Genomic DNA, 18,548 nt, shown 5'->3' with positions numbered 1-18,548 from the left:
AGGATCTGCGTCTCTCGGGCATTACTCGCTTCCAGTCACGCTGCGCTCTCTCTGCACAGGATCTGCATCTCACGGGCATTACTCGCTTCCAGTCACGCTGCACCCGCTCTGCACAGGATCTGCGTCTCACGGGCATTACTCACTTCGTCACGCTGCACCCACTCTGCGCAGGATCTGAGTCTCACGGGCATTACTTGCTTCCAGTCACGCTGCACCCACTCTGCGCAGGATCTGCGTCTCTCGGGCATTACTCGATTCCAGTCACGCTGCGCTCTCTCTGCACAGGATCTGCGTCTCAAGGGCATTACTCGCTTCCAGTCACGCTGCACCCGCTCTGCACAGGATCTGCGTCTCTCTGGCATTACTCACTTCCAGTCACGCTGCACCCACTCTGCGCAGGATCTGAGTCTCTCGGTCATTACTCGCTTCCAGTCACGCTGCACCCTAACTTCACAGGATCTGCGTCTCACGGGCATTACTCGCTTCCAGTCACGCTGCACCCACTCTGCGCAGGATCTGCGTCTCTCGGGCATTACTCGCTTCCAGTCACGCTGCGCTCTCTCTGCACAGGATCTGAGTCTCTCGGGCATTACTCGCTTCCAGTCACGCTGCGCTCTCTCTGCACAGGATCTGCGTCTCACAGGCATTACTCACTTCCAGTCATGCTGCACCCGCTCTGCACAGGATCTGCGTCTCTCGGTCATTACTCGCTTCCAGTCACACTGCACCCGCTCTGCACAGGATCTGCGTCTCTCGGTCATTACTCGCTTCCAGTCATGCTGCACCCACTCTGCGCAGGATCTGCGTCTCTCGGTCATTACTCGCTTCCAGTCACGCTGGTTGATTCCATATTAACTGTTAGTCTTCAAATCTTGTTCAATTTTGGGCGCCATCTTCCCTTGGTCATAATATCTGTTTGTTTCCATACCAACAGGAAACGGTGTCTGATCAGCTGCCCTATTCACATCTAATATTGTTTCATTTTGAAGCGCATTTGAGGTGTGTGTACGTGTGTGTGTGTGTGTCACAAACCATGATTTCCTGGAGTGTGCTATGTTATCCTCTGTACCGGTGCTTAGGATTAATCATCTTGTCATTAGGCCGTACACAGTGTAATGAGACGTTGTCAGTGGTAATGCCGTTGTTCTATGTGGTAGGAATCTCTGAAGACTCACCGGCCAGATTTCATCTTCCGTTCCGGGGAGCGAGTGAAGCGTTTGCGGCTTCTCTCCAAAGAGCGGAAGTTGCAGCAAATGTTCCAGAGTGAGCGGGAGGAGCTCTTCAACCAGCCGGCAAGAGGCGGAGTCTCCATGCTCCAGAATCCCTATCCAGGTAACTATGATGTCATGTAAATGTCAATGCGAAGCTTCCTTATACAGGGCTGTCATGTAGCTGCCGCAGACGGGAGACCCCGGACAGCCCCGTTCCCTACAGCTCAGACACCTCCCTTATACAGGGCTGTCATGTAGCTGCCGCAGACGGGAGACCCCGGACAGCCCCGTTCCCTACAGCTCAGAGACCTCCCTTATACAGGGCTGTCATGTAGCTGCCGCAGACGGGAGACCCCGGACAGCCACGTTCCCCACAGCTCAGACACCTTCCTTATACAGGGCTGTCATGTAGCTGCCGCAGACGGGAGACCCCGGACAGCCCCGTTCCCTACAGCTCAGACACCTCTCTTATACAGGGCTGTCATGTAGCTGCCGCAGACGGGAGACCCCGGACAGCCCCGTTCCCTACAGCTCAGACACCTCCCTTATACAGGGCTGTCATGTAGCTGCCGCAGACGGGAGACCCCGGACAGCTACGTTCCCTACAGCTCAGACACCTCCCTTATACAGGGCTGTCATGTAGCTGCCGCAGACGGGAGACCCCGGACAGCCCCGTTCCCTACAGCTCAGAGACCTCCCTTATACAGGGCTGTCATGTAGCTGCCGCAGACGGGAGACCCCGGACAGCCCCGTTCCCTACAGCTCAGACACCTCCCTTATACAGGGCTGTCATGTAGCTGCCGCAGACGGGAGACCCCGGACAGCCACGTTCCCCACAGTTCAGACACCTTCCTTATACAGGGCTGTCATGTAGCTGCCGCAGACTAGAGACCCCGGACAGCCCCATTCCCTACAGCTCAGACACCTCCCTTATACAGGGCTGTCATGTATCTGCCGCAGACGGGAGACCCCGGACAGCCCCCTTCCCTACAGCTCAGACGCCTCCCTTATACAGGGCTGTCATGTAGATGCCGCAGACGGGAGACCCCGGACAGCCCCGTTCCCTACAGCTCAGACACCTCCCTTATACAATGATGTCATGTAGCTGCCGCAGACGGGAAACCCCGGACAGCCTCGTTCCCTACAGCTCAGACACCTCTCTTATACAGGGCTGTCATGTAGCTGCCGCAGACGGAGACCCCGGACAGCCCCGTTCCCTACAGCTCAGTCACCTCCCTTATACAGGGCTGTCATGTAGCTGCCGCAGACGGGAGACCCCGGACAGCCCCGTTCCCTACAGCTCAGACACCTCCCTTATACAGGGCTGTCATGTAGCTGCCGCAGACGGGAGACCCCGGACAGCCACGTTCCCTACAGCTCAGACACCTCCCTTATACAGGGCTGTCATGTAGCTGCCGCAGACGGGAGACCCCGGACAGCCCCGTTCCCTACAGCTCAGAGACCTCCCTTATACAGGGCTGTCATGTAGCTGCCGCAGACGGGAGACCCCAGACAGCCCCGTTCCCTACAGCTCAGACACCTCTCTTATACAGGGCTGTCATGTAGCTGCCGCAGACGGGAGACCCCGGACAGCCCCGTTCCTACAGCTCAGACACCTCCCTTATACAGGGCTGTCATGTAGCTGCCGCAGACGGGAGACCCCGGACAGCCACGTTCCCTACAGCTCAGACACCTCCCTTATACAGGGCTGTCATGTAGCTGCCGCAGACGGGAGACCCCGGACAGCCCCGTTCCCTACAGCTCAGAGACCTCCCTTATACAGGGCTGTCATGTAGCTGCCGCAGACGGGAGACCCCGGACAGCCCCCTTCCCTACAGCTCAGACGCCTCCCTTATACAGGGCTGTCATGTAGATGCCGCAGACGGGAGACCCCGGACAGCCCCGTTCTTTACAGCTCAGACGCCTCCCTTATACAGGGCTGTCATGTAGATGCCGCAGACGGGAGACCCCGGACAGCCCCGTTCCCAACAGCTCAGACACCTCCCTTATACAGGGCTGTCATGTAGCTGCCGCAGACGGGAGACCCCGGACAGCCACGTTCCCCACAGCTCAGACACCTTCCTTATACAGGGCTGTCATGTAGCTGCCGCAGACTAGAGACCCCGGACAGCCCCATTCCCTACAGCTCAGACACCTCCCTTATACAGGGCTGTCATGTATCTGCCGCAGACGGGAGACCCCGGACAGCCCCCTTCCCTACAGCTCAGACGCCTCCCTTATACAGGGCTGTCATGTAGATGCCGCAGACGGGAGACCCCGGACAGCCCCGTTCCCTACAGCTCAGACACCTCCCTTATACAATGATGTCATGTAGCTGCCGCAGACGGGAAACCCCGGACAGCCTCGTTCCCTACAGCTCAGACACCTCTCTTATACAGGGCTGTCATGTAGCTGCCGCAGACGGGAGACCCCGGACAGCCCCGTTCCCTACAGCTCAGTCACCTCCCTTATACAGGGCTGTCATGTAGCTGCCGCAGACGGGAGACCCCGGACAGCCACGTTCCCTACAGCTCAGTCACCTCTCTTATACAGGGCTGTCATGTAGCTGCCGCAGACGGGAGACCCCGGACAGCCCCGTTCCCTACAGCTCAGACACCTCCCTTATACAGGGCTGTCATGTAGCTGCTGCAGACGGGAGACCCCGGACAGCCCCGTTCCCTACAGCTCAGACACCTCCCTTATACAGGGCTGTCATGTAGCTGCTGCAGGGGTTCCCTACAGCTCAGACCCCTACCTTATACAGAGCTCTCATGTAGCTGCTGCAGACGGGAGACCCCGGACAGCTCCGTTCCCTACAGCTCAGACCCCTCCCTTATACAGGGCTGTCATGTAGCTGCCGCAGACGGGAGACCCCGGACAGCCCCGTTCCCTACAGCTCAGACACCTCTCTTATACAGGGCTGTCATGTAGCTGCCGCAGACGGGAGACCCCGGACAGCCACGTTCCCTACAGCTCAGTCACCTCCCTTATACAGGGCTGTCATGTATCTGCTGCAGACGGGAGACCCCGGACAGCCCCGTTCCCTACAGCTCAGTCACCTCCCTTATACAGGGCTGTCATGTAGCTGCCGCAGACGGGAGACCCCGGACAGCCCCGTTCCCTACAGCTCAGACCCCTACCTTATACAGGGCTGTCATGTAGCTGCCGCAGACGGGAGACCCCGGACAGCCCCTTTCCCTACAGCTCAGACACCTCCCTTATACAGGGCTGTCATGTAGCTGCCGCAGACGGGAGACCCCGGACAGCCCCTTTCCCTACAGCTCAGACACCTCTCTTATACAGGGCTGTCATGTAGCTGCTGCAGACGGGAGACCCCGGACAGCCCCGTTCCCTACAGCTCAGACACCTCCCTTATACAGGGCTGTCATGTATCTGCCGCAGACGGGAGACCCCGGACAGCCACGTTCCCTACAGCTCAGACGCCTCCCTTATACAGGGCTGTCATGTAGCTGCTGCAGACCGGAGACCCCGGACAGCCCCGTTCCCTACAGCTCAGACCCCTCCCTTATACAGGGCTGTCATGTAGCTGCCGCAGACGGGAGACCCCGGACAGCTCCGTTCCCTACAGCTCAGACGCCTCCCTTATACAGGGCTGTCATGTAGCTGCTGCAGACGGGAGACCCCGGACAGCCCCGTTCCCTACAGCTCAGTCACCTCCCTTATACAGGGCTGTCATGTAGCTGCCGCAGACGGGAGACCCCGGACAGCCCCGTTCCCTACAGCTCAGACGCCTCCCTTATACAGGGCTGTCATGTAGCTGCTGCAGACGGGAGACCCCGGACAGCCCCGTTCCCTACAGCTCAGTCACCTCCCTTATACAGGGCTGTCATGTAGCTGCCGCAGACGGGAGACCCCGGACAGCCCCGTTCCCTACAGCTCAGACGCCTCCTTTATACAGGGCTGTCATGTAGCTGCTGCAGACGGGAGACCCCGGACAGCCCCGTTCCCTACAGCTCAGACACCTCCCTTATACAGAGCTCTCATGTAGCTGCTGCAGACGGGAGACCCCGGACAGCTCCGTTCCCTACAGCTCAGACACCTCACTTATACAGGGCTGTCATGTAGCTGCTGCAGACTGGAGACCCCGGACAGCTCCGTTCCCTACAGCTCAGACACCTCCCTTATACAGGGCTGTCATGTAGCTGCCGCAGACGGGAGACCCCAGACAGCTCCGTTCCCTACAGCTCAGACACCTCACTTATACAGGGCTGTCATGTAGCTGCTGCAGACTGGAGACCCCGGACAGCTCCGTTCCCTACAGCTCAGACACCTCCCTTATACAGGGCTGTCATGTAGCTGCCGCATGCGGGAGACCCCGGACAGCCCCGTTCCCTACAGCTCAGACACCTCCCTTATACAGGGCTGTCATGTAGCTGCCGCAGACGGGAGATCCCAGACAGCCCCGTTCCCTACAGCTCAGACCCCTACCTTATACAGAGCTGTCATGTAGCTGCCGCAGACGGGAGACCCCGGACAGCCCCGTTCCCTACAGCTCAGTCACCTCCCTTTTACAGGGCTGTCATGTAGCTGCCGCAGACGGGAGACCCCAGACAGCCCCGTTCCCTACAGCTCAGACACCTCTCTTATACAGGGCTGTCATGTAGCTGCCACAGACGGGAGACCCCGGACAGCCACGTTCCCTACAGCTCAGTCACCTCCCTTATACAGGGCTGTCATGTAGATGCCGCAGACGGGAGACCCCGGACAGCCACGTTCCCTACAGCTCAGACACCTCCCTTATACAGGGCTGCCATGTAACTGCCGCAGACGGGAGACCCCGGACAGCCCCGTTCCCTACAGCTCAGACACCTCCCTTATACAGGGCTGTCATGTAGCTGCCGCAGACGGGAGACCCCGGACAGCCCCGTTCCCTACAGCTCAGACACCTCCCTTATACAGGGCAGTCATGTAGATGCCGCAGACGGGAGACCCCGGACAGCCCCGTTCCCTACAGCTCAGACCCCTCCCTTATACAGGGCTGTCATGTAGCTGCCGCAGACGGGAGACCCCGGACAGCCCCGTTCCCTACAGCTCAGAGACCTCCCTTATACAGGGCTGTCATGTAGCTGCCGCAGACGGGAGACCCCGGACAGCCCCGTTCCCTACAGCTCAGAGACCTCCCTTATACGGGGCTGCCATGTAGCTGCCACTGACAGGAGACCCCGGACAGCCCCGTTCCCTACCTCTCTTATACAGGGCTGTCATGTAGCTGCCGCAGACGGGAGACCCCGGACAGCCCCTTTCCCTACAGCTCAGACACCTCTCTTATACAGGGCTGTCATGTAGCTGCCGCAGACGGGAGACCCCGGACAGCCCCGTTCCCTACAGCTCAGACACCTCCCTTATACAGGGCTGTCATGTAGCTGCCGCAGACGGGAGACCCCGGACAGCCCCGTTCCCTACAGCTCAGACACCTCACTTATACAGGGCTGTCATGTAGCTGCTGCAGACGGGAGACCCCGGACAGCCCCGTTCCCTACAGCTCAGTCACCTCCCTTATACAGGGCTGTCATGTAGCTGCTGCAGACGGGAGACCCCGGACAGCCACGTTCCCTACAGCTCAGACACCTCCCTTATACAGGGCTGTCATGTAGCTGCCGCAGACGGGAGACCCCGGACAGCCCCGTTCCCTATAGCTCAGACACCTCCCTTATACAGGGCTGTCATGTAGCTGCTGCAGACCGGAGACCCCGGACAGCCCCGTTCCCTACAGCTCAGACACCTCCCTTATACAGGGATGTCATGTAGCTGCCGCAGACGGGAGACCCCGGACAGCCCTGTTCCCTACAGCTCAGACACCACTTTCAAACTCTTCTCTTTTAGATTCCAAAAGGTCCCAGCAGAACTGCAGCATCCCAAGGAGAGAGATGATTGCGAGGTCCAGGAGGTAATACTGTACGATAATGACTTCATGCCATTTATAGGCAAATAAACCGCCATCCAGTACATGCCTACACTAGAGCCAGGCCTAGTACATACAGAACCGATGCAGTTCCTCCATAGTCCAGGAACCCTGTCTCTTACTGCATACCTACACTAGAGCCAGGCCTAGTACATACAGAACCGGTGCAGGTCCTTCATAGTCCGGGAACCCTTTCTCTCACTGCATACCTACACTAGAGCCGGGCCTAGTACATACAGAACCGGTGCAGGTCCCCCATAGTCCGGGAACCCTGTCTCTCACTACATACCTACACTAGAGCCAGGCCTAGTACATACAGAACCGATGCAGGTCCCCCATAGTCAGGGAACCATTTCTATCACTGCATACCTACACTAGAGCCAGGCCTAGTACATACAGAACTGATGCAGGACCCTCATAGCCCGGGAACACTGTCTCTCTCACTGCATACCTACACTAGAGCCAGGCCTAGTACATACAGAACCGGTGCAGTTCCTCCATAGTCCAGGAACCCTGTCTCTCCCTGCATACCTACACTAGAGCCGGGCCTAGTACATACAGAATCGGTGCCGGTCCCCGATAGTCCGCGAACCATTTCTCTCACTGCATACCTACACTAGAGCCAGGCATAGTACATACAGAACCGGTGCAGGTCCCCCATAGTCCGGGAACCCTTTCTCTCACAGCATACCTACACCAGAGCCAGGCCTAGTACATACAGAACTGGTGCAGGTCCCCCATTGTCCGGGAACCCTGTCTCTCACTACATACCTACACTAGAGCCAGGCCTAGTACATACAAAACCGGTGTGGGTCCCCCATAGTCCGGGAACCCTTTCTCTCACAGCATACCTACACTAGAGCCAGGCCTAGTACATACAGAACTGGTGCAAGTCCCCCATAGTCCGGGAACCCTGTCTCTCACTACATACCTACACTAGAGCCAGGCCTAGTACATACAAAACCGGTGTGGGTCCCCCATAGTCCGGGAACCCTGTCTCTCACTACATACCTACACTAGAGCCAGGCCTAGTACATACAAAACCGGTGTGGGTCCCCCATAGTCCGGGAACCCTTTCTCTCACAGCATACCTACACTAGAGCCAGACCTAGTACATACAGAACCGGCGCAGGTCCTACATAGTCCGGGAACCCTTTTTCTCTCCCTGCATACCTACACTAGAGCCAGGCCTATTACATACAGAACCGGTGCAGGTCCCCCATAGTCCGGGAACCCTGTCTCTCACTACATACCTACACTAGAGCCAGGCCTAGTACATACAGAAACGGTGCTGGTCCTACATAGTCCGGGAACCCTTTCTCTCCCTGCATACCTACACTAGAGCCAGGGCTAGTACATACAGAACCGGTGCAGGTCCCCCATAGTCCGCAAACCATTTTTCTCACTGCATACCTACACTAGAGCCAGGCCTAGTACATACAGAACTGATGCAGGACCCCATAGTCCGGAAACCCTGTCTCTCACTGCATACCTACACTAGAGCCAGGCCTAGTACATACAGAACTGATGCAGGACCCCATAGTCCAGGAACCCTGTCTTTCACTGCATACCTACCCTAGAGCCAGGCCTAGTACATACAGAACTGGTGCAGGTCCTACATAGTCCGGGAACCCTTTTTCTCACTACGTACCTACACTAGAGCCAGGCCTAGTACATACAGAACTGGTGCAGGTCCTACATAGTCCGGGAACCCTTTCTCTCACTGCATACCTACACTAGAGCCATACCTACTACATACAAAAACGGTGCAGGTCCCCCATAGTCCATGAACGCTGTCTCTCACTGCATACCTACACTAGAGCCAGGCCTAGTACATACAGAACTGGTGCAGGTCCCCTATAGTCCGGGAACCCTGTCTCTCACTGCATACCTACGCTATAGCCTGGCCTAGTACATACAGAACCGGTGCAGGTCCCCCACAGTCCGGGAACCCAGTCTCTCACTACATACCTACACTAGAGCCAGGCCTAGTACATACAGAACCGGTGCAGGTCCCCCATAGTCCGGGAACCCATTCCTCTCACTGCATACCTATACTAGAGCCAGACCTAGTACATACAGAACCGGTGCAGGTCCTACATAGTCCGGGAACCCTTTCTCTCCCTGCATACCTACACTAGAGCCAAGCCTAGTACATACAGAACTGGTGCAGGTACTCCATAGTCCGGGAACCCTGTCTCTCACTGCATACCCACACTAGAGCAGGGCCTAGTACATACAGAACTGATGCAGGACCCCCATAGTCCGGGAACCCTGTCTCTCACTGCATACCTACACTAGAGCCAGGCCTAGTACATACAGAACTGATGCAGGACCCCATAGTCCAGGAACCCTGTCTCTCACTGCATACCTACACTAGAGCCAGGCCTAGTACATACAGAACTGGTGCAGGTCCTACATAGTCCGGGAACCCTTTCTCTCACTACGTACCTACGCTAGAGCCAGGCATAGTACATACAGAACTGGTGCAGGTCCCCCATAGTCCGGGAACCCTTTCTCTCACTACGTACCTACGCTAGAGCCAGGCATAGTACATACAGAACTGGTGCAGGTCCCCCATAGTCCGGGAACCCTTTCTCTCACTGCATACCTACACTAGAGCCGGGCCTAGTACATACAGAACTGATGCAGGACCCCCATCGTCCGGGAACCCTGTCTCTCAATGCATACCTACACTAGAGCCAGGCCTAGTACATACAGAACCGGTGCAGGTCCCCCATAGTCCGGGAACCCTTTCTCTCACTGCATACCTAGACTAGAGCCATACCTACTACATACAGAAACGGTGCAGGTCTCCCATAGTCCGGGAACCCTTTCTCTCACTGCATACCTACACTAGAGCCGGGCTTAGTACATACAGAACTGGTGCAGGTCCTCCATAGTCCGCGAACCCTTTCTCTCACTACGTACCTACACTAGAGCCAGGCCTAGTACATACAGAACCGGTGCAGGTCCCCCATAGTCCGGGAACCCTTTCTCTCACTACGTACCTACGCTAGAGCCAGGCATAGTACATACAGAACTGGTGCAGGTCCCCCATAGTCCGGGAACCCTTTCTCTCACTGCATACCTACACTAGAGCCGGGCCTAGTACATACAGAACTGATGCAGGACCCCCATCGTCCGGGAACCCTGTCTCTCAATGCATACCTACACTAGAGCCAGGCCTAGTACATACAGAACTGATGCAGGACCCCCATCGTCCGGGAACCCTTTCTCTCACAGCATACCTACACTAGAGCCAGGCCTAGTACATACAGAACCGGTGCAGGTCCCCCATAGTCCGGGAACCCTTTCTCTCACTGCATACCTACACTAGAGCCATACCTACTACATACAGAAACGGTGCAGGTCTCCCATAGACCGGGAACCCTTTCTCTCACTGCATACCTACACTAGAGCCAGGCCTAGTACATACAGAACCGGTGCAGGTCCCCCATAGCCCGGGAACCCTGTCTCTCACTGCATACCTACACTAGAGCCAGGCCTAGTACATACAGAACTTGTGCGGGTCCCCCATACTCCGGGAACCCTTTCTCTCCCTGCATACCTACACTAGAGCCATACCTACTACATACAGAAACGGTGCAGGTCTCCCATAGTCCGGGAACCCTTTCTCTCACTGCATACCTACACTAGAGCCAGGCCTAGTACATACAGAACAGGTGCAGGTCCTTTATAGACCGGGAACCCTTTCTCTCACTGCATACCTACACTAGATCCAGGCCTAGTACATACAGAACCGGTGCAGGTCCCCCATAGTCCGGGATCCCTGTCGCTCACTACATACCTACACTAGAGCCGGGCCTTGTACATACAGAACCGGTGCAGGTCCTACATAATCCAGGAACGCTGTCTCTCACTGCATACCTACACTAGAGCCAGGTCTATTACATACAGAACTGGTGCAGGTCCCCCATTGTCCGGGAACCCTTTCTCTCACTGCATACCTACACTAGAGCCATACCTACTACATACAGAAACGGTGCAGGTCTCCCATAGTCCGGGAACCCTTTCTCTCACTGCATACCTACACTAGAGCCAGGCCTAGTACATACATAACTGGTGCAGGTCCTCCATAGTCCGGGAACCCTTTCTCTCACGGCATAACTACACTAGAGCCGGGCCTAGTACATACAGAACCGGCGCAGGTCCTACATAGTCCGGGAACCCTTTCTCTCACGGCATAACTACACTAGAGCCGGGCCTAGTACATACAGAACCGGTGCAGGTCCTACATAGTCCATTAACGCTGTCTCTCACTGCATACCTACACTAGAGCCAAGCCTAGTACATACATAACTGGTGCAGGTCCCCCATAGTACGGGAACCCTTTCTCTCACGGCATAACTACACTAGAGCCAGGCCTAGTACATACAGAACCGTTGCAGGTCCCCCATAGTCGGGGAACCCTGTCTCACTGCATACCTACACTTGAGCCGGGCCTAGTACATACAGAACTGATGCAGGACCCCTATAGTCCGGGAACCTTTTCTCTCACTACATACCTACACTAGAGCCAGGCCTAGTACATACAGAAACTGTGCAGGTCCCCCATAGTCCGGGAACCCTTTCTTTCACTGCATACCTACACTAGAGCCAGGCCTAGTACATACAGAACCGACGCAGGTCCCCCATAGTCCGGGACCCTTTCTTTCACTGCATACCTACACTAGAGCCATGCCTAGTACACACAGAACCAGCGCAGGTCCCCCATAGTCCGGGACCCTTTCTTTCACTGCATACCTACACTAGAGCCAGGCCTAGTACATACAGAACCGGCGCAGGTCCCCCATAGTCCGGGACCCTTTCTTTCATTTACTGCATACCTACACTTGAGCCAGGCCTAGTACATACAGAACCAGCGCAGGTCCCCCATAGTCCGGGAACCCTTTCTCTCACGGCATAACTACACTAGAGCCGGGCCTAGTACATACATAACTGGTGCAGGTCCTCCATAGTCCGGGAACCCTGTCTCTCACTGCATAACTACACTAGAGCCGGGCCTAGTACATAAAGAACCGGTGCAGGTCCTCCATAGTCCGGGAACCCTTTCTCTCATGGCATAACTACACTAGAGCCTATCCTAGTACATACAGAACCAGCGCAGGTCCCCCATAGTCCGGGAACGCTTTCTCTCACGGCATAACTACACTAGAGCCGGGCCTAGTACATACAGAACCGGTGCAGGTCCTCCATAGTCCGGGAACCCTTTCTCTCACTGCATACCTACACTAGAGCCAGGCCTAGTACATACAGGACCGGTGCAGGTCTTACATAGTCCGGGAACCCTTTCTCTCACTGCATACCTACCCTAGAGCCAGGCCTAGTACATACAGAACCGGTGCAGGTCCTCCATAGTCCAGGAACCCTTTCTCTCACTACATACCTACACTAGAGCCGGGCCTAGTACATACAGAACTGGTGCAGGTCCCCTATAGTCCGGGAACCCTGTCTCTCACTACATACCTACACTAGAGCCGGGCCTAGTACATACAGAACTGGTGCAGGTCCCCTATAGTCCAGGAACTCTGTCTCACACTGCATACCTACAATAGAGCCAGGCCTAGTACATACAGAAACGGTGCAGGTCCCCCATAGTCCGGGAACCCTGTCTCTCACTGCATACCTACACTAGAGCCAGGCCTAGTACATACAGAACTGGTGCAGGTCACCTATAGTCCAGGAACCCTGTCTCACACTGCATACCTACAATAGAGCCAGGCCTAGTACATACAGAAACGGTGCAGGTCCCCCATAGTCCGGGAACCCTGTCTCTCACTGCATACCTACACTAGAGCCAGGCCTAGTACATACAGAACTGGTGCAGGTCACCTATAGTCCAGGAACCCTGTCTCACACTGCATACCTACAATAGAGCCAGGCCTAGTACATACAGAAACGGTGCAGGTCCCCCATAGTCCGGGAACCCTGTCTCTCACTGCATACCTACACTAGAGCCAGGCCTAGTACATACAGAACTGGTGCAGGTCCCCTATAGTCCGGGAACCCTGTCTCTCACTACATACCTTCACTGGAGCCGAGCCTAGTACATACAGAACCGGTGCAGGTCCTCCATAGTCCGGGAACCCTTTCTCTTACTGCATACCTACGCTAGAGCCAGGCCTAGTACATACAGAACCGGCGCAGGTCCCCCATAGTCCGGGAACCCTTTCTCTTACTGCATACCTACGCTAGAGCCAGGCCTAGTACATACAGAACCGGCGCAGGTCCCCCATAGTCCGGGAACCCTTTCTCTTACTGCATACCTACACTAGAGCCAGGCCTAGTACATACATAGTTACATAGTTACATAGTAGGTAAGGCTGAAAAAAGACTTGCGTCCATCTAGTTCAACCTGGTATAGATATCCATTGCTGATTTGGTTGGTTCTGGTATTTTACAGACAAATTATATTTCTTATTTGTACCCATGGATGTTTTTCTCCAGTAAATGTTTGTCCAACTTTGCCTTGAACGCATTTAATGAGCCAGCCGTTACCACCTCTCTGGGAAGAGAGTTCCAGAGTTTGACTGTTCTGACCGTAAAGAAATTCTTTCTACTAGCTGAATGAAATCTTTTTTCTTCTAATCTATACTCATGCCCTCGCGTCCTAGATTCCTTTCTAGTAGAAAATAGGGTGTGTGACAGTTCCTTATATTGGCCCTTGATATACTTGTACATGTTGAGCATGTCCCCCCTTAAACGTCTCTTTTCTAATGTAAATAGTCCCAAATTGCTTAATCTCTCCCCGTAGCTTAAATTCTCCATTCCCCTAATAAGCTTTGTTGCTCGCCTTTGGACTTTTTCTAATTCTATGATGTCCTTTTTATAGTGTGGGGCCCAGAACTGTACTCCGTACTCTAGGTGAGGTCTCACCAATGCTTTATATAGTGGCATAATTACCCTTGAGTCCCTAGTTTCCATTCCCCTCTTAATACATGCCAGAATTTTGTTGGCCTTTTTTGTAGCTACATTACAATGGGCACTACATCCTAGATTGCTGTCTATTTGGACTCCTAGATCCTTTTCAAGTATGGAATTTCCCAGTTCCTCTCCACTAAGGTTGTAACTTGCACACTGGTTGTGTCTCCCAAGGTGCATAACCTTACATTTATCTACATTGAACCTCATCTTCCATTTTTTTGCCCACTCATCTAGAATTGCAAGATCATTTTGAAGCATGGTGACATCTTCTGGTGATTTGATGACTTTGCTAAGTTTTGTATCGTCCGCAAAGATGGATACATTGCTGAGTAACCCTATCCCAATATCGTTAATAAAAATGTTAAACAAAATGGGCCCCAAAACCGAACCCTGGGGCACTCCACTTAGTACCGGTATCATATCTGATACGGCACCATTCACAACCACTCTTTGTTCTCTATTACATAGCCAATTCCCTACCCATCTGCAGATATTTTCACCCAATCCTAGGTTCTCCATTTTATTAATCAATCTCTTGTGTGGGACAGTATCAAATGCTTTAGCAAAATCTAGGAAAATCACATCTACAGCATTTCCATTATCGAGGTTTTTGCTAACCTCTTCATAGAACCCTAGTAGATTAGTTTGGCATGAACGATTTTTCACGAACCCATGTTGGTTAGTACTGAGTAGAAGGTGATGATCTAAATATTCCTGGATACTATCCCTTAAAAATCCTTCAAATAGTTTACCCACAATTGATGTTAAACTAACGGGTCTGTAATTAGCGGGATCTTCCTTTTTTGAATATTGGCACTACCTCTGCTATTCTCCAATCTTTTGGTACTATACCTGACGATAGTGACTTGCTAAAGATATAATGTAGGGGGGTAGCTAGTTCATCCCTTAATTCCATTAATACCCTCGGATGAATCCCATCTGGCCCTGGTGACTTATTTGTTTTGAGTTTGCTTAGCCTCAGTATTAATTCTTTCGGCGTGAAATCCACAATGAGATCTGGCTTATTTGTCCCGTTTGTGGTAAATGTTCGTTCCACAGTCTGCTCTCCCTTAGTAAATACTGATGAGAAGAACTCATTTAACAGTTTTGCTTTTCCCTTGTCCTCAGTAACACTTTTTCCACTAGTATCAGTTAATGGGCCTATGTTTTCCTTAATTAAACGTTTACTATTTATGTATTTAAAAAATTTCTTTGGGTTGTTTTTGCTTTCAGTGGCTATGCACTCTTCATATAATTTTTTAGCTGCTTTGATTACCCCTTTACAAGTTTTGTTTGATTCTTTGTATTTTGCGAATGCCTCCTCATTCAAGTTATTTTTATAGAATTTAAAGGCTCTGGTTTTATTGTTGATAGCTGACCTTACTTCTTTGTCCAACCATGGTGGCTTTTTTTTGTTGAATTTACCTTTAGTTACTTTAGGAATGTATTCAATAGTTAGTGAATCAAGCACCTTTTTTAGAGTATCCCACATTTCCTCTGCATTTTTTCCCTCCATAACCGTTTCCCACCCAATTCCTGTTAGGGCTTCCCTAAATAATTCAAAGTTCGCTTTTCTGAAGTTTAGTATTTTTGCAGATCCTTTTTGATGTAATTTACTGAAGTTGATTTCCAGTGAAACCATATTGTGATCACTATTCCCTAATTGTTCAATTACTTTTGTGTTTGAAACTAAGTCTGTGTTATTTGTTAATACTAAGTCCAAGAGCGCCTCATCACGAGTTGCAGTTTCCACCGTTTGTGTAATAAACTGGTCTTTAAGTAAGCTTAAGAACCCATTGCTTCTTGCTGATTTACCTGTTTCATTTTCCCAATCAATGTCGGGTAAATTAAAATCCCCCATAATTAATACCTGACCCTGATTTGATGCTTGTTTGATTTGGTTTAAAAGAAGAGACTCTTCCCTTTCATTTATATTTGGTGGTCTATAGCATACCCCTATTATAAATTTGTTTTTTGGTTTCTTATTATTGTCGGTTATCTCTGCCCACACTGTCTCCGAGTTGTCGTCTTCCAGGTCTGTGCTCATATTTTTCTCACATGATGTTAAGTTATTATTTACATATAGGCACACACCCCCGCCCCTTCTATTTTCCCTGTCTTTCCTGTAGAGTGTATATCCCTCCATGTTTAATGCCCAGTCATGCGACTCATTACACCATGTTTCTGTAATACCAATGATGTCGTAGTCATCCCTACTGATCACCGTTTCAAGCTCCCCGATTTTACTCACTAAGCTTCTTGCATTAGCCAGTAAGCATTTTAATTTATGTTTATTTTTAGATATGGCTCTAATATTGTGATTAGTTTCACCCCAGGACCCATTTGAATTCTTTACTAGCTTCCTCTTTCCCCTCTCCCCTTCAATAGACTCTCTACAGGCCTCCCCACCATGCACACTGCCTGCCCTCTCCATAGTTCCGGGAATTCTTCCTCTGTCCTTCCCTCCTTCCCGTATACTAAGATCATCTGTACCTAAGAACTGTAATGGGGTAACGTGACTGTTACAACATAACATTTTATTACATGACATTCCTGATGCACCCTGAGAGTTACCCCCGATTATACCCTTGTTATGTCCCAGGACTTTATCTATGTCTCCGTCCCCCCCCCCATCTCCTTCCCCCATATGATTCCTGATCCCAGTCCGGCTTCTCTCCCTGATGGTCCCATAATGTCTTGCTGCCTCCACCCCCCCGTCGCCTAGTTTAAAATCTCCTCCAACCCTCTAACCATCCTTCCCCCCAGCACCGCAGCCCCCTCCTCGTTCAGGTGCAATCCATCACGGCAAAAAAGATGGCGCCTGACCGAGAAGTCCGCCCAGTGTTCCATGAACACGAATCCCTCTTTCCTACACCAATCCTTAAGCCACACATTTACCTCCCTGATCTCCCTCTGCCTCCCTGAGCTAGCGCGTGGCACTGGTAATATTTCCGAGAAAATTACCCTAGATGTCCTCGCCTTTAATTTCTTACCTAATTCCCTATACTCTTTCTTGAGGACATCTCACCTACCATTGACTTTGTCGTTGGTGCCGATGTGCACCAAGACCGCCGGGTTGCTCCCAGCCCCTCCCAACAATCTGTCGACTCGGTCCGCGATGTGCCGTACCCGAGCACCCGGGAGGCAACAGACCGTGCGGCGATCGCGGTCCCGATAGCAGATTGCCCTGTCTGTTCTCCTAATGATGGAATCCCCTACCACCACTATCTGCCTTGGTACCTCACTAACTGTCATCCCGTTTGAGCTAGAGGGACCTCTCCTCTGGTTGCTAGAGGGAGCCGTCTCCTCCAGCTCCGTCCATACAGAACCGGTGCAGGTCCTCCATAGTCCGGGAACCCTGTCTCTCACTGCAGTCTCTGGGTGGCACCATCTCTGTATAAGTCCTCAGAGTTGTTGGCAGTGGAGATAATGCAGTATTGGTGTACATGTACTGCTATTAGGAATACAGTATATTAATCATATAATGTGCCACATTATATGAGCAGAGATGAGTGATTACTCTATAATCCCAATGGCATCACACACCTGGTCATTCAGCGCCTGCTCACCCTGTTATGTCTCCTGGATTGTAGACGTTACCTTAAATACAGAAATGGTATGGCTCTATATGCAATACAGAAACTAAGATTACGGGGCTGCAGAGATGGCGCGGCACCACACCCGATACACGGACGGCAAGGCACCATACCCGATACACGGGCGTCGCAGCTCTATACCCGATACACGGGCGTCGCGTACCCGATACACGGGCTGCGCGGCTCGATACACGGGCGTCGCAGCTCTATACCCGATACACGGGCGGCGCGGCCCCGTACCTGATACTCGGGCGGCGCGGCCCCGTACCCGCTGAACGGGCGGCGCGGCCCCGTACCCGCTGAACGGGCGGCGCGGCACCGTACCCGATACACATCAGTGACTAAGGTTACGAGTTATAACGGATTATGGTGTTCTAGCTAAGAACACTTAACTAAATGGAGGACATGGGCTGGAGGAAACAGAGTGCAAACATGCTAGTGAGGGGATTTGGTGGGGGGGTCCGGCGTCAGTGGGGCAGCATTTACCTGTTTGCTAGTCAGCGAGTGTATGAAGATTAGGTGTATAAGATAGGTTGCAGTGTTTTATGATCTGTCCTTATCACCAAGGGTTAATCTCGCATGGGGTCATACTCTATATGTTACAGGATATACGAGCAGCTTCCAGAGATCACCAGGAGGAAGGAACAGGAGAAGAGGAGGACAGAATACCAATCGTACCGTATGAAAGCTCAGCTATTCAGAAAGGTGTAATACCCATATTCAGCCACAAGATGGCAGCAGTTCTTATCTTATTGTAATAACCCTGAAACTCCACTGCTTCATGTGACAATAACATGTACATTGGTTTGCTGCGTTGGCTGTTGCTCTGGTCTGTTTGTGAATGATGCCAGTAGTAGCTGTATTTAGATT

The 18,548-nt window shown here is 52.7% G+C and overlaps 1 protein-coding gene across 1 annotated transcript in view; it reads left to right on the top strand.

Moving 5' to 3' along the window:
- Positions 1 to 18,548, top strand: part of ALMS1 (ALMS1 centrosome and basal body associated protein) — a 140,783-nt gene that overhangs the window by 121,615 nt on the left and 620 nt on the right. The window contains exons 15-17 of the mRNA XM_083159976.1: positions 1,158 to 1,332; positions 7,056 to 7,119; positions 18,284 to 18,383. Coding sequence (XP_083016102.1) covers positions 1,158 to 1,332; positions 7,056 to 7,119; positions 18,284 to 18,383 — 339 coding nt within the window. The remainder of the gene's footprint in view (positions 1 to 1,157; positions 1,333 to 7,055; positions 7,120 to 18,283; positions 18,384 to 18,548) is intronic.

Source organism: Crinia signifera, chromosome 1 (assembly GCF_055691185.1).
Source record: "Crinia signifera chromosome 1, ASM5569118v1, whole genome shotgun sequence".
NCBI classification, from domain to species: Eukaryota; Metazoa; Chordata; class Amphibia; order Anura; family Myobatrachidae; genus Crinia; species Crinia signifera.
The sequence above is the reverse complement of the archived record's forward strand: the minus strand, read 5'-3'. Positions and strand labels throughout refer to the sequence as shown.